Genomic DNA, 15,093 nt, shown 5'->3' with positions numbered 1-15,093 from the left:
CAGAGAATAGCACTTTTGATTTGTCTATCCTACAAGATCTAGATCATTTTTGACGAAAAATGGGCAAAAGTTCTGAGGTGCCTGATATTCAGGCATTCTTTTACACATTGGTCCCTCCCTAGTCTCTGCTCCCAATGCAACTCGTCCCAAATCTTTCTTCTTTCTCTCCTGTCTGTTCCTTCAATCTCCACTCCAAGCTCTGAGTCCTTTGAATCCTTCTTTTCTACAGACTCATCTGATCTCTCCCCTTCTCCCCAGGCTGCTCCTCACCAGGCCAAGCCAGGTCCCAATTCTTTCTCAGCCTCTGCTCCCCTGCCCTATAATCCTTCTATCACCTCCCCTCCCCACACCCGGTCTGGCTTACAGTTTCATTCCGTGACTAGCCCTCCCCCACCTGCCCAACAATTTCCTCTTAAAGAGGTGGCTGGAGCTAAAGGCGTAGTCAAGGTTAATGTTCCTTTTTCTTCATCGGACCTCTCCCAAATCAGTTAGCGTTTAGGCTCTTTTTCATCAAATATAAAAACCCAGCCTAGTCCATGGCCCATTTAGCAACAACCCTTAGACATTTTACCGCCCTAGACCCAGAGGGGCCAGAAGGCCCTCTTATTCTCAATATGCATTTTATTAACCAATCCCCTCCCAACGTTAGAAAAAGCTCCAAAAATTAGATTCCAGCCCTCAAACCCCACAACAGGACTTAATTAACCTCACCTTCAAGGTGTACAATAATAGAGTAGAGGCAACGTATCTCTGAGTTGCAATTACTTGCCTCCACTGTGCAGGAAACCCCAGCCACATCTCCAGCACACAAGAACTTCAAAACGCCTGAACCACAGCAGCCAGGTGTTACTCCAGGACTGCCTGCCCCAGGATCTTGCTGCAAGTGCCAGAAATCTGGCCACTGGGCCAAGGAATGCCTGCAGCCTGGGATTCCTTCTAAGCTGTGTCCCATCTGTATGAGACCCCACTGGAAATCGGACTGTTCAACTCGCTTGGTAGCCACTCCCAGAGCCCCTGGAGCTCTGGCTCAAGGCTCTCTGACTGACTCCTTCCCAGATCTTCTCGGCTTAGCGGCTGAAGACTGACACTGCCCGATCGCCTCAGAAGCCTACAGGACCATCACAGATGCTTTGGGTAACTCTTACAGTGGAGGGTAAGTCCGTCCCCTTCTTAATCAATACGGAGACTACCCACTCCACATTACCTTCTTTTCAAGGGCATGTTTCCCTTGCCTCCATAACTATTGTGGGTATTGATGGCCAGGCTTCTAAAACTCTTAAAACTCCCCAACCCTGATGCCAACTTGGACAACATTCTTTTATGCACTCCTTTTTAGTTATCCCCACCTGCCCAGCTCCCTTATTAGGTCGAGACATTTTAACTAAATTATCCACTTCCCTGACTATTCCTAGGCTGTAGCCACACCTCATTGCCACCCTTTTCCCCAGTTCAAAGCCTCCTTCACATCCTCCCCTTGTATCTTCCCACCTTAATCCACAAGTATAGGACACCTCTACTCCTTCCTTGGCAACCAATCATATACCCCTTACCATCCCATTAAAACCTAATCACCCTTACCCTGCTCAACACCAATATCCCATCCCACAGCATGCTTTAAAAGGATTAAAGCCTGTTATCACTCGCCTGTTACAGCATGGCCTGTTAAAACCTATAAACTCTCCTTACAATTCCCCCATTTTACCTGTCCAAAAACAAGACAAGTCTTACAGGTTAGTTCAGGATCTGTGCCTTATCAGCAAAATTGTCTTGCCTATCCACCCCGTGGGCCAAACCCATATACTCTCCTATCCTGAATACCTCCCTCTACAACCCATTCTGTTCTAGATAAACCTAGCGAACCCCATAAATCCTAAATACTTTCCCCACTCCCCTTTCCATTCCTTAAAAAACAGTCCTAAAAGCTCTCCCACACTAGCTCTCCCTAACTCATCCCAACCTTTTTCATTACATACAGCCAAAGTGCAGGGCTGTGTGGTCAGAATTCTTACACAAGAGCCAGGACCGTGCCCTGTAGCCTTTCTGTCCAAATAACTTGACCTTACTCTTTTAGTCTAGTCCTCATGTCTGTGTGTGGCAGCTGCCGCTGCTTTAATACTTTTAGAGGCCTTCAAAATCACAAACTATGCTCAACTCTCTCTATACAGTTCTCATAACTTCCAAAATCTATTTTCTTCCTCACACCTGATGCATATACTTTCTGCCCTCTGGCTCCTTCAGCTATACTCACTCTTTGTTGAGTCTCCCACAATTACCACTGTTCCTGGCCTGGACTTCAATCCAGCCTCCCACATTTTTCCTGATACTACAGCTGACCCCCATGACTGTATCTTTCTGATCCACCTGGCATTCACTCCATTTCCCCATATTACCTTCTTTCCTGTTCCTCACCCTGGTCACACTTGGTTTATTGATGGCAGTTGCACCAGGTCTAATCACCACTCACCAGCAAAGGCAGGCTATGCTATAGTATCTTCCACATCTATCATTGAGGCTACCACTCTGCCCCTCTTCACTACCTCTCAACAAGCTGAACTAATTGCCTTAATTCGGGCCCTCACTCTTGCAAAGGGACTATGCGTCAATATTTATACTGACTCTAAATATGCCTTCCATATCCTGCACCACCATGCTGTTATATGGGCAGAAAGAAATTTCCCCACTACACAAGAGTCCTCCATCATTAATGCCTCCTTAATAAAAACTCTTGTTAAAGCTGCTTTATGTCCAAAGGAAGCTGGAGTCATTCACTGCAAGGGCCATCAAAAGGCATCAGATCCCATGGCTCAGGGCAATGCTTATGCTGATAAGGCAGCTAAAGATGCAGCTAGTGTTCCAACTTCTGTCCCTCATGGCCAGTTTTTCTCCTTCTCATTGGTTGCTCCTATTTACTCTCCTACTGAAGTTTCCACATATCAATCCCTCTCCACTCAAGGCAGATGGTTCTTAGACCAAACAAAAAATATCTCCATCCAGCCTCACAGGCCCATTCTATTCTGTCGTCATTTCATAACCTTTTCCATGTAAGTTACAAGCCGTTAGCCCACCTCTTAAAACCTCTCATTTCCTTTCCATCGTGAAAATCTATCCCCAGTCCACCACTCTTGACTCCCTCTTAGAGTGAATAGATGATCTTTGCTAACAGGACACACTCCAATACTTTCACTCTGACGAAGCCCTATTCTTTGCTTTAATACTCACTCTTATTCTCGTTCCCGTTCTTATGCCTCCCTCTACCTCTCCCCAGCTATCTCCACCACACTATCGATCTCACTCACTCTCTCCTAGCCGTTTCTAATCCTTATTGCTGGCTTTGCATTTCTCTTTCTTCCAAAATTGCCAAGGACCTGACTCACTCACTGCTAAAAAAACGGGACTATATTTTTAAATGAAGAGTGTTGTTTTTCTCTAAATCAATCTGGCCTGGTATATGACAACATAAAAAAACTCAAGGATAGAGCCCAAAAACTCACCAGCCAAGCAAATAATTATGCTGAACCCCCTTGGACACTCTTTAACTGGATGTCCTGGGTACTCCCAATTCTTAATACTTTAATACCTGTTTTTCTCCTTCTTTTATTCGGGCCTTGTGTCTACCATTTAGTTTCTCAATTCATACAAAACTGCATCCAGGGCATCACCAATAATTCCATACGACAAATACTCCTTCTAACAACCCCCACAATATTACCCTTACCCCAAAATCTTTTTTCAGTTTAATCTCTCCCACTGTAGGTTCGCACACCGCCCCAATCCCACTTGAAGCAGCCCTGAGAAACATCACCCATTATCTCTCCATACCACCCCCAAAAATTTTCACCGCCCCAACACTTCACCACTATTTTTTTTTGTTTTTCTTAATATAAGAAGACAGGAATGTCAGGCCTCTGAGCCTAAACTAAGCCATCATATCCCCTGTGACCTGCACATATACATCCAGATGGCCTGAAGCAACTGAAGATCCACAAAAGAAGTGAAAATAGTCTTAACTGATGACATTCCACCATTGTGATTTGTTCCTGCCCCACCCTAACTGATGCCTCCCCCGCCCTTAAGAAGGTACTTTGTAATATTCTCCCCCACCCTTAAGAAGATACTTTGTAATATTCCTCCCTCCACCCCCAGTTAAGAATGTATGTATGCCAATCCCAAACCTAGAACTAATGATAATCCCACCACCCTTTGCTGACTCCTTTTTCGGACTCAGCCCGCTGGCACCCAGGTGAAATAAACAGCCTTGTTGCTCACACAAAGCCTGTTTGGTGGACTGTCTTCACACCGATGCATGTGACACTGCCAAATGGTGGTGCTAAAATAGCTGTAACACAAATAGGGCTGAAACATGCCCCTTACCATATTGTGGGCCACAGGGAGGAGAGAAGAGAGAAGGAGAGAAGAGCTGTGGCCCTTTAGGGAGCCTAGACCTGGGAGCTACCCAAGCCAGGGCTGTACTGTGACTCCTGCTTTGGGGCCCAGTGGTTCCTGGAGCCTCCAAGCTTCTGGGCACCACCGCATTCCCTGGTGCTAGCTATGGAAGCTGTTTGCGGTGCACCTGGTTCAGCTGCAGCCTCATAGTGAGCTGGCACGTGGAGCTGCCTGCCCCACTGCAGCAGCCAGCATGCCTGACTGTGCACAGTGGCTGGATCCCGTGTTCACTCACTCACACACCCCTGGCCACTCTGCTCCAGTCTTTTTGAAGGCATGGGATCCAGGCTAGTAGTGCGAGCCTCAAACAGTCTGCCAGGATGAGTGGGCACAGGGGCCCTGAACCGAACTCAGGCAAAGGTGCCACCAGCCACAGAGGCTTCTGGCCAGAAAAGCGACACGTCCAAGGATCCCATAATAGTGTCAAGTTATCAGAATCATGGCGTTGCAAACTAACCTGACCACAAATGGATGCTGAAAGTCAGGATAATTATATACCACAGGATGATCTGAAAGATGGTAAATTTGGTGTGGTGAATTAGAAATTTGAACTCTAGGACTGGGCATGGTGGCTTACACCTGTAATCCCAGCACTTTGGAAGGCAGAGGCAAGAGGATCACTTGAGTCAAGGAGTTTGAGACCAGCCTGGGCAACATAGTGAGACCTCATTTCTACAAAAAAAAAAAAAAAAAAAATTAGCTGGGCGTGGTACCATGTGCCTATAGTCCCAGCTACTTGAGAAACTGAGACAGGAGGATCTTTACCTGAGCCCAGGAGGCTGATGCTTCAGTGAGCCGTGATTGCACCACTGCACTCCAGCTGGGGCAGTAGAGTAAGACATTGTCTCAAAAACAAGAACAGGCCAGGCGCGGTGGCTCACGCCTGTAATCCCAGCACTTTGGGAGGCCGAGGCAGGTGGATCATGAGGTCAGGAGATTGAGACCATCCTGGCTAACACGGTGAAACCCCGTCTCTACTAAAAATACAAAAAATTAGCTGGGTGTGGTGGCAGGCGCCTGTAGTCCCAGCTACTCGAGAGGCTGGGGCAGGAGAATGGCATGAACCCAAGAGGCAGAGCTTGCAGTGAGCCGAGATTGTGCCACTGAACTCCAGCCTGGGCGACAGAGTGAGACTCTGTCTCAAAAAACAACAAAAAAACAAAAGCAAACAAAACCATGAAATTAGAAATCTAGTCCAATGTTCGGGCCAGAAGTTAAAAACAAAGACAAACAAACATCTTTCTTTAACAAAGTCCCATAGTTAATTAGCAGGGAGGAGTCACTTTGCTTTTCCTTCTATAATCCCTGAAACTGAGCAAGTTACGTTCTACTTGGTGAGATTATACAGAGGATAGCCATCACCTATTTAGTTCTTGCTGTATACCAGACATCACCTGAATCAACTTGTTTAATCTTCCAAACAGTCCCTGTGATGGTTAATACTGAGTGTCAACTTGATTGGACTGAAGGATACAAAGTATTGATCCTGGGTGTGTTTGTGAGGGTGTTGCCAAAGGAGATAACATTTGAGTCAGTGGACTGGGAACGGCAGACCCACCCTTCATCTGGATGGGCGAAATCTAGTTAGCTGCCAGCGCAGCTAGAATATAAGCAGGCAGGAAAATGTGAAAAGAGAGACTGGCCTAGCTTCCCAGTGTACATCCTTCTCCTGTGCTGGATGCGTCCTGTCCTTGAACATCGGATTCCAGGTTCTTCAGTTTTGGAGCTCGGACAGGCTCTCCTTGCTCCTCAGCTTGAAGATGGCCTATTGTGGGACCTTGTGATCGAGTGAGTTAATACTTAATAAACTGCTCTTTATATATATGTATATATTTATATATATTGCATTAGTTCTGTCCCTCTAGAGAACCTAATACAGTCCCCTGTATTAGTGAATACAGGGGACTACACCAGTGTAATACAGTGAAGTAGTTATTATTGTTGTTGTCACCCTCATTTTAAGGTGAGGAAATAGAGGCACAGAGAGAGGAAGTACTTTACCCAAGGACATAGAGATAAGACAGAGAACAGGCTGCACTGGCTGCATCATTTTCAGGGCCAAGCACAAAATGAGAATGTGGCGCTCTGGCCAGGGGGTGGGGAAGTCAACTCTCCTTCTCGTACTGGATGGGTAACCCCTAAGGGATGGTTGCTTCTGCTACCCAGGCCATATTTGGTACCTGGATGGGGGTGGGCGGAAGGCCCTGCCAGTCGCTGAGGCACTGTCAATCTAGGGCAGGGATAGCTGCCACCTTAACCCGGAGATACCAGAGAGGGTTGGGGAGCTATGCCTCACCCTGATCCTCTGCGAGACGGTGCCCAGGCACCTACTGGGAGGATGGATGGCGACGGCGGGACAGGAGACTCCACCCGCCCACACTCCTGGGCAATGAGACCTGGTTGCTGCCCTGGGTAGAAGTGGGCAGCAGTTGTGGAGTTGGCTAGGGAGAGCCACAGTGCAATGGGGTAGCAGGCACCCAAGAGGAGGGAGGAGGGGCGGGGAGGTGGGGCTGTGCATGAGCTGAGGCGCCAAGACCCGTTGTGTGTGCTCCATTGCTCATCAACCATTAATCTTCACTTAAAACACACACTCAAAGATAAAATTACTAAGAAGCTCAAGTCCGGCCAGGCACAGTGGCTCACGCCTGAAATCTCAGCGCTTTGGGAGGCCAAGGTGGGTGGATCACGAGGTCAGGGGTTCAAGACCAGCCTGGCCAAGATGGTGCAACCCCATCTCTACTAAAAATACAAAAATAAGCTGGGCATGGTAGCAGGCGCCTGTAATCCCAGCTACTCAGGAAGCTGAGGCAGGAGAATCACTTGAACCCGGGCGGCAGAGGTTGCAGTGAGCTGAGACCACGCCACTGCACTCCAGCCTGGGCAACAGAGTGAGACTCTATCCCCACCCCCCAGGAAAAAAAAAAAAGAAGCTCAAGCCAAAACTATAAAGGATTAAACTCCAAGCCCCTCTCCTTCCTTTTTTTTTTTTTTTTGAGACAGGGTCTTGCTCTGTCACCCAGGCTGAAGTGAGTGGCGTAATCATGGCTCACTGCTGCCTCCAGAGCTCAAGTGATCCTCCCACCTCAGCCACCCAAGTAGCTGAGACTGGGACTACAGGTGCATACCACCATGCCAGGCTAATTCTTTGTACTTTTTGTAGAGACCGAGTCTCCCTATGGTGCCCAGTCTGGCTTCAAACTCCTGGACTCAAGTGATCTGCCTGCCTTGAATTCTGAAAGTGCTGAGATTACAGGTGTCATCCCACTGCACTCGGCCTCTGAGCCTTCTTAAGTGTGAGATTCTGTGTGACTGCACTAGTTTCATGTCCAAAGAAGCCAGCCTTGGACACAGTCACATTTACTAACAACTATGGTGAAAGGTCATGGAAATTCAAAATACTTTGAAAAGTGAGAAAGGAAACATTTGCTCAGTGTCTAAAAATCTGCCCTGCCATTCTACTTCGAAAAGTGAAGACTGCTGCAAAATATAGTGATATTAGTCTTGACAATGAAATGTATTCTTTAACACTCCCATGAGGAATATCTTTTTTTATGAAGCCTTACTTTGTAACCATAATAGGTTTGTTGCCCAATGCACTGGACAAGTCAATACACCAAGACACCAGGTTACAGCAGTAAAAGAGGTTTAATTGTAGGGTTGCTGGATGAGGAGACAGGAGGAAACCTCAAATTCATCTCTCTGAAGAGTCAAGGAGTTTGGGGCTACGTGTTTTTTTTTTTTTTTTTTTTTTTTTTTGGTGACAGGATATTGCTTTGTCACCTAGGCTGGAGTGCAGTGACATATCAGCTCACTGTAACCTCTAACTCCTGGGGTCAAGCAATCTTTCCACCTCAACCTCCTGAGTACCTTGGACTACAGGCTTGCACCACCATGCCCAACTAATTTTTTAATGTTTCGTAGAGACAGGGCCTCACTATGTTGTCTGGGCTGGTCTTGAACTCCTGAACGCAAGTGAGCCTCCTACTTTGGCCTTTGAAAGTGCTGAGATGACAGGTGTGAGCTACTGCACCCTGCCTGGGGCTAGGGTATTTAAGGGTTTTGAAGTGGACCAAAGTGTGGAGATCATTGATTGGTTGAAAAGTGCAGGGCGAAGTCATGAGACAGAGAGATGAAGAAATTGTATTTTCACACTGCTTCGGTTTGCGTGTGTGTGTGTGTGTGTGTGTGTGTGTGTGTGTTGGGGTGGGGGCGGTCTTTAAACTGGTTGATGTCGGCTATTCTGCTGGAACTTAGGATCTGCCTAAGCAATTCTTAAACAAAACTCTTATGATTCCAGAGCCAGAAATCCTACCTATTGAAACAACAGGCATGCAAATGATCAGTACCTACTTGTTACCTGAAGTCGAGTTATCAATACGAAGAAGCAGGCCAAACTGCAGCCTGACTAACGCTTACTTACAATTCTATTTCTGTGCAGAATTCTCAACTTTGTAAGGATGGCTTCAACTTGGTCTTCCCAAATACAATTGACCACACTTTCATTGTGCTCCTTTCTAATTTGTGTAATTATAATGTTAAGAACTTGGGATTTCGAATGAGACAAACCTGGGTTGAAATCCCAGCTCTCTCGGTGACTAGTTGTGAGACCTGGGCAAATTACTTGCATCTCTGTTTTGTCACCTGGAAACAGGGATAAGGAAACTCAGTGGCGGCTGCAGCACAGTCATACCAAATAGGCTTACAAGTGGCAATCTAGCTGGAAAGGGAGCTGCAGGACTTGTGTTGAAACTATGTTTGCAAAAGAAGGCACATTTGTTTTCACTAAGATTTTATATTTATTTGAAGTGTATTTGGGAAGGGGGAGCACATGGAGATTAAGAGGGTAAAAATCAAGGTCACCAATGAGAGTACTTAGCACAGTGCCTGACACCTAAAAAATTAACTGCAAATTTTTATCAATTTTTTTCCACTAGATTGAATTTCTTAAGAGCTGGATTCTATCTTATTTATCTGCAACCAACAACGCTTGGCACCAAATGTAGAATTGAAATGAATTTTCTTTACAATCTTGACTAAAAAATGAGGGTTTTTTAAGATCAAGAAATCCACCCGCCTCGGTCTCCCAAAGTGCTGGGATTAGAAGCGTGAGTCACCATTTGTCTCATTTTTGTTTACATTTAATTTTTTTTTTTAATTTTTTTTTTTTTTTGAGACGGAGTCTCGCTCTGTCTCTCTGTCGCCTAGGCTGGAGTGCAGTGGCCGGATCTCAGCTCACTGCAAGCTCTGTCTCCTGGGTTTATGCCATTCTCCTACCTCAGCCTCCCGAGCAGCTGGGACTACAGGCGCCTGCCACCTCGCCCGGCTAGTTTTTTGTATTTTTTAGTAGAGACGGGGTTTCACCGGGTTAGCCAGGATGGTCTCGATCTCCTGACCTCGTGATCCGCCCGCCTCGGCCTCCCAAAGTGCTGGGATTACAGACTTGAGCCACCGCGCCCGGCCTCATTTTTGTTTACATTTAAAATAATAAACCTTGAGGTCGGGCGCGGTGGCTCACGCCTGTAATTTCAGCCCTTCGGGAGGCCGAAGCGGGTGGATCATCTGAAGTCAGGAGTTTGAGACCAGCCTGGCCAACATGGTGAAACGCCCGTCTCTATTAAAAATACAAAAATTAGCAGCCAGGCGCGGTGGCTCACGCCTCTAGTATTAACACTTTGGGAGGCCGAGACGGGCGGATCACGAGGTTAGGGGTTTGAGACCAGCCTGGCAAACATGGTGAAACCCCGTCTCTACTAAAAATACAAAAATTAGCCGGGTGTGATTATAGGCGCCTATAATCCCAGCTACTCGGGAGGCTGAGGCAGGAGAATCGCTTGAACCCGGGAGGCGGAGGTTGCAGCGAGCCGATGGTACGCCATTGCACTCCAACCTAGGCGACAGAACGACCAAAGAAAGAAAAAAATTAGCTGGATGTAGTGGCGGGAGCCTGTAATCCCAGCTACCCGGGAGGCTGAGGCAAGAGAATCGCTTGAACCTGGAAGGCGGAGGTTGCAATGAGCCGAGATCGCGCCATTGCACTCCAGCCTAGGCGACAAGAGCAAAACTCCGTCTCAAAAGTAAATAATAATAAAATAAAATAAAAAACCTTGAACGTCATCGATGTAAGTTGGGAACTCCTATAGCAAGATTCCACACAACCCATTTTTTGACGTTTTATTCCAAAGACACAAGCAAGAGGAAGAAAACGACTGCCGTGAACCACTGCTAACGACAACTTGGTGACTGCACGATCATTGGACGACGGTTATATCCTCGCCACCCAATCGTCGGAAAGTCCGGAGAGAAACCTCTCTGGATTGGTTAGAGGAAACATCTCTCCAAACTCACTCAAGAAGGGGTTGGGCGTGGGGGTTCGGCCGGCAACGCCTCTGGCCAGTCAGAGAAAGCATGAGGGCGGGCTTTGCCGCAGGAAGGTGGTGAATCTCCGCGGGTCAGACCCTCCTGCGGGAGGGTGGGCGTGGCCTCCAGTAGCGGTCTCCTGGCTCTGTGGGCCAGAGCGCGGGGTGGGCGGGGCCCACGGGCCTGGGCGGGGCGAGCGGTGTCAGCGGCGGAGCCGGATGCGGGCGGCACCGCGGCGGTCGCGGCCCTGGGGATGGGCGGAGCCCCAGCCGCTAGTGCTGGTGGCCGCCGCTGCTGCCCCAGCTGGAGCCCGAGCCGCCACCTCTGCGTCCGCGCGGCGCTGCTTCCCAGGGCGGCGGTATGCTGGGGAAAGGAGTAGTCGGCGGTGGCGGCGGCACCAAGGCCCCCAAGCCCTCCTTCGTGTCGTACGTACGCCCTGAGGTGAGGGGGCGCCGCGCAGGCGGGGCGTGGGGCAGGGGCGGCCCGGGAGAGGGGCGCCGGGAGCCCCTTCCCTGCCGCGGGGAGTGCCGCGGAGCGCTTCCTGCCCTTGTGCCGGGCGATGGGGCAGCCAGGCGGGCTGAGGCCGCAGGGGCGCGCTGGGGCCTCCACGCGGGCCAGAGTGGGGACCCTGGCGCAGGCAGGCAGGTGCCCGAGCGCAGGGCCCGGCCGCTGGAGGCTGGTGGAGGGGCCCGAGCCGAGAAGGGATTGCGGCCCGGAACGCCCCTGGGGATTCTGGCCAGGACCTGGGGTTGTGGGCACTGCTGGGAGGGGTAGGGCCAGGGGTCGGAGCCCCTAACGGGGCCTGCTCGGAGCCCGCGTGGGTCCGTCCTGCCTCTGGACTTTCTCAGTGAGCCCGGAGCCCGCCGGCCTCCGCTGCCGGCCTCTGAGTGCCTCGGGTGCCGCTGGCGGGATGTCTTGCACCTACGTCCGCCTCCCGTCAGCTCTGCGAGGAGAAACGGGGGTCGGCCTGGCCCCGGCCAGTCTCTGCCTCTCGCTTGGGAATTCTCCGATGTCGCTTCTTTCTCCTCATCCCCTCACCATCATCCTTTCCACCCACTTCTTACTGTTCTGAATCTTCAGGTCAAGAAGTTTGTTCATTCATTCAGATAATACTTCTTGAGCTCCTACTATGTGTCAGGCACTAAGTGATTGTGATAGACATCAGTGAACAAGACAGAGATCTCTGCTCTCCTGGAACTTATTTGAGGGGGAGAGGAGAAACAGGGTGAATTATAGATATTTAAGTAAATTATACTGTGTAGTAGGAGGCGATAAATATCGTGGTAAAGGAAAGAAATCTTTTTCCTCCGCGCAAAGGTGGCATTTGAGCCGAGACTTGAAGATGTGAGGGGTCTGAGAGAAGAGTCATCCAGGTAGAGAGAACAGCCCCCGGGAAGGTTGTGAGGTGGGAGTGTGTCTGAAGGGTTGGCAGAGCGTCAAGGAAGCCAGCATGGCAGAGGCCCATGGACAAGGGGGACAGTCCTAGGAGAGGAGGTTAGAGAGATCAGAACTTGTAGGCCTTGCTCAGGGCATCTTGAGTAATAGTTCTTAATCCAAATGCCTAATGAGATGCCTTCTCATTTTGGATCTGTGAAGGTTTTTTTCTGCTCTTCTCTCCAGCAGAAGTGCAGAATCACCGCCAAATTTGTTGCAGATGTCTTCCCACTTCTGTAATGCAGAAGCACATGGGCTGTGGATGAGAGATCTGATCAGGGACTGCTTCTGTAAGACCACCTGGGGCCTGAGGCATTTGCATATGTATCTTTAAAATCAAGATATGTGTGTTTTCTCCAGGGGAGAGTGCTCTTAAAATTGGTCTTATTTTTAGTCCTAGTTGTAAAATACAAACCATTTCCTCTGTTAGCACTTGACGTGGAGTCAGGGTCATCTTACAGTTTCAGCAGGCTTCCCTTGTAGTATCACATGTAAATAATATGGTCAGTTTCTCTCTGTGTCTTTTTAAAACATTTAAAATTAAAAAAAATTTTTGTGGGTATAGTAGGTGTATATATTTAATGGAATACATGAACTATTTGGGCTGGGCGTGGTGGCTGACACCTGTAATCCCAGCACTTTGGGTGGCTGAGGTGTGTGGATCACCTGAGGTCAGAAGTTCGAGACCAGCCTGGCCAACATGGTGAAACCCCGAAATTAGCCAGACGTGGTGGTGCACACCTGTAATCCCAGTTACTTGGGAGGCTGAGGCAGGAGAATCGCTTGAACGCAGGAGGCGGAGGCTGCAGTGAGCTGAGATCACACCACTGCACTACAGCTTGGGCGACAGAGTAAGACTCCATCTCAAAAAAAAAAAAAAGAAAAATCTTTGGATACAGGCATATAATGCATGAATGGAGTATCCATCACTGCAAGCATTTATCCTTCCTTTGTGTTACATACTATCCAATTATACTCTTTAAGTTATTGTAAAATATAAAATAAATTATTGTTGACTGTAGTCACCCTGTTGTGCTGTCACTTACTAGATCTTATTCTGTTTTTTTTGTACCCATTAAACATCCCCACTTTCCCCTTCCTAGCATTTGGTAACCATCGTTCTGCTATCTCCATGAGTTCAATTGTTTTAATTTTTAGCTCCCACAAATAAGTGAGGACATGCAAAGTTTGTCTTTCTCTGCCTGAGGTAGTTCACTTAACATAATGACCTCCATTTCTATTCATTGTTGCAAATGACAGGATCTTATTCTTTTTTATGGCTGAATAGTACTCCCTTGTGTATATGTACCACATTTTCTTCATCTATTCATTTGTTGATGATGGACACTTTGGTTACTTCCAAATCTTGGCTATGGTGAATAGTGTTGTAATAAACATGGGAGTGCAGATTTCTCTTCCATATACTGATTTCCTTTCTTTGTTTCTTCCTTCCTTTTTTAGAGACGGGATATTGCTTTGTTGCTTAGGTTGAAGTACAGTGGCATGGTCACAGCTCACTGTAGCCTCCACCTCCTGTACTCAAGCGATTTTCCCAGGTAGCTGGGACTACAGGTGCATGCCAGAGCACCTGGCTAATTTTAAAATTTTTAGTAGAGGTGATGTCTTGCTGTCTTGCCCGCCTGGGGAAACTCCTGCTGCTCTCAAACTCCTGGGCTCAAGCAATCCTTCTGCCTCAGCCTCCCAAAGTGCTGGGATTGTAGGCGTAAGCCACCACGCCTGGCCCTGATTTCCTTTCTTTTGGGTGTATACCTAGCAGTGGGCTTGCCGGATCATATGCTAGCTGTATTTTTAGTTTTTGAGGAACCTCCATACTGTTTTCCACAGTGGTTGTATTGATTTACGTTCCTACCAACAGTGTATGAGGATTCCCTTCTCTCCACGCCCTTACCAGCGTTCGTTATTGCTTATCTTTTGGATATAAGCCATTTTAACTGGGATAAAATGATATCTCATAATTTTTTTTTTAACATTTAAAGATTTGTTAAAAATATGAAGCGCTTCATGAATTTGCATGTCATCATTGCACAGGGGCCATGCTAATCTTCTCTGTGTCCTTCCAATTTTAGTATATGTGATGCCAAAGTGAGCACTCATTGTAATTTTGATTTGCATTTCTCTGGTGATCAATGATGTTAAGCACATTTTCATATACCTTTTTTGGCCATTTGTATATCTTCTTTTGAGAAATGTGTATTCAGATCTTTTGTCCATTTTTAAGTGGATTATTAGATTTTTTCCTATTGAGTTGTTTGAGCTTCTTACATATTCTTGTTAATAATCCCCTGTCAGATAGACAGTTTATAAATATTTTCTGCCATTCAGTGGGTTATCTCTTCATTTTGTTGATAGTTTCCTTTGCTGTGCAGAAGCTTTTTAACTTGATGTGATCCCATTTGTTCATTTTTGCTTTGATTGCCTATCGTTGTCGGGTATTCTTTGTGTCTTTTTTTTGATAGAGCCCTGGTTGAAGTGCAACTGATCCTTAAACTTTTCAGTGAAATTAAATTACAAGTGGAAAGTCTTCTGAAATGTGGCCAGAGTTCAAGAATGTTCAAATTCTTCATCCACCAAGTGCACATGTTGTAATTAGACATGTTTCCCTCTTAGCCTACAGTGCCTGATACATTTCCTTTGAGGGATAATTAGGGAAGGGGAGTGGTTCAGCTCCAAAATAAGCCTGAAGTGGTCACATTTTTCAGATCCTTGTAGTTGGCAGTTTTGTTTTCTTGCATTAAAATAATGCTGTGCAGACACTATGTCTCTTTGTTGTAGTCTGACTCTAAACATGTTTTGTAACGGAGGATAAGGCTCTGCCCTAAATTGTGGATGGTGTTTTAA

At 47.4% G+C, this 15,093-nt stretch overlaps 1 protein-coding gene and 1 non-coding gene across 2 annotated transcripts in view; one reads left to right on the top strand and one right to left on the bottom strand.

Moving 5' to 3' along the window:
• The first annotated feature begins 10,994 nt into the window (after nucleotides 1–10,994).
• Nucleotides 10,995–15,093, top strand: part of MTMR12 (myotubularin related protein 12) — an 87,462-nt gene continuing 83,363 nt past the window's right edge. The window contains exon 1 of the mRNA XM_003899536.3: nucleotides 10,995–11,241. Coding sequence (XP_003899585.1) covers nucleotides 11,161–11,241 — 81 coding nt within the window. The 5' untranslated portion in view covers nucleotides 10,995–11,160. The remainder of the gene's footprint in view (nucleotides 11,242–15,093) is intronic.
• On the bottom strand, nucleotides 14,239–14,345 carry LOC116275047. Its single transcript, XR_004184021.1, has one exon. It is a non-coding gene; the product is annotated as a U6 spliceosomal RNA (small nuclear RNA).

Source organism: Papio anubis, chromosome 5 (assembly GCF_008728515.1).
Source record: "Papio anubis isolate 15944 chromosome 5, Panubis1.0, whole genome shotgun sequence".
In the NCBI taxonomy this organism is placed as follows: domain Eukaryota; kingdom Metazoa; phylum Chordata; class Mammalia; order Primates; family Cercopithecidae; genus Papio; species Papio anubis.
The sequence above is the reverse complement of the archived record's forward strand: the minus strand, read 5'-3'. Positions and strand labels throughout refer to the sequence as shown.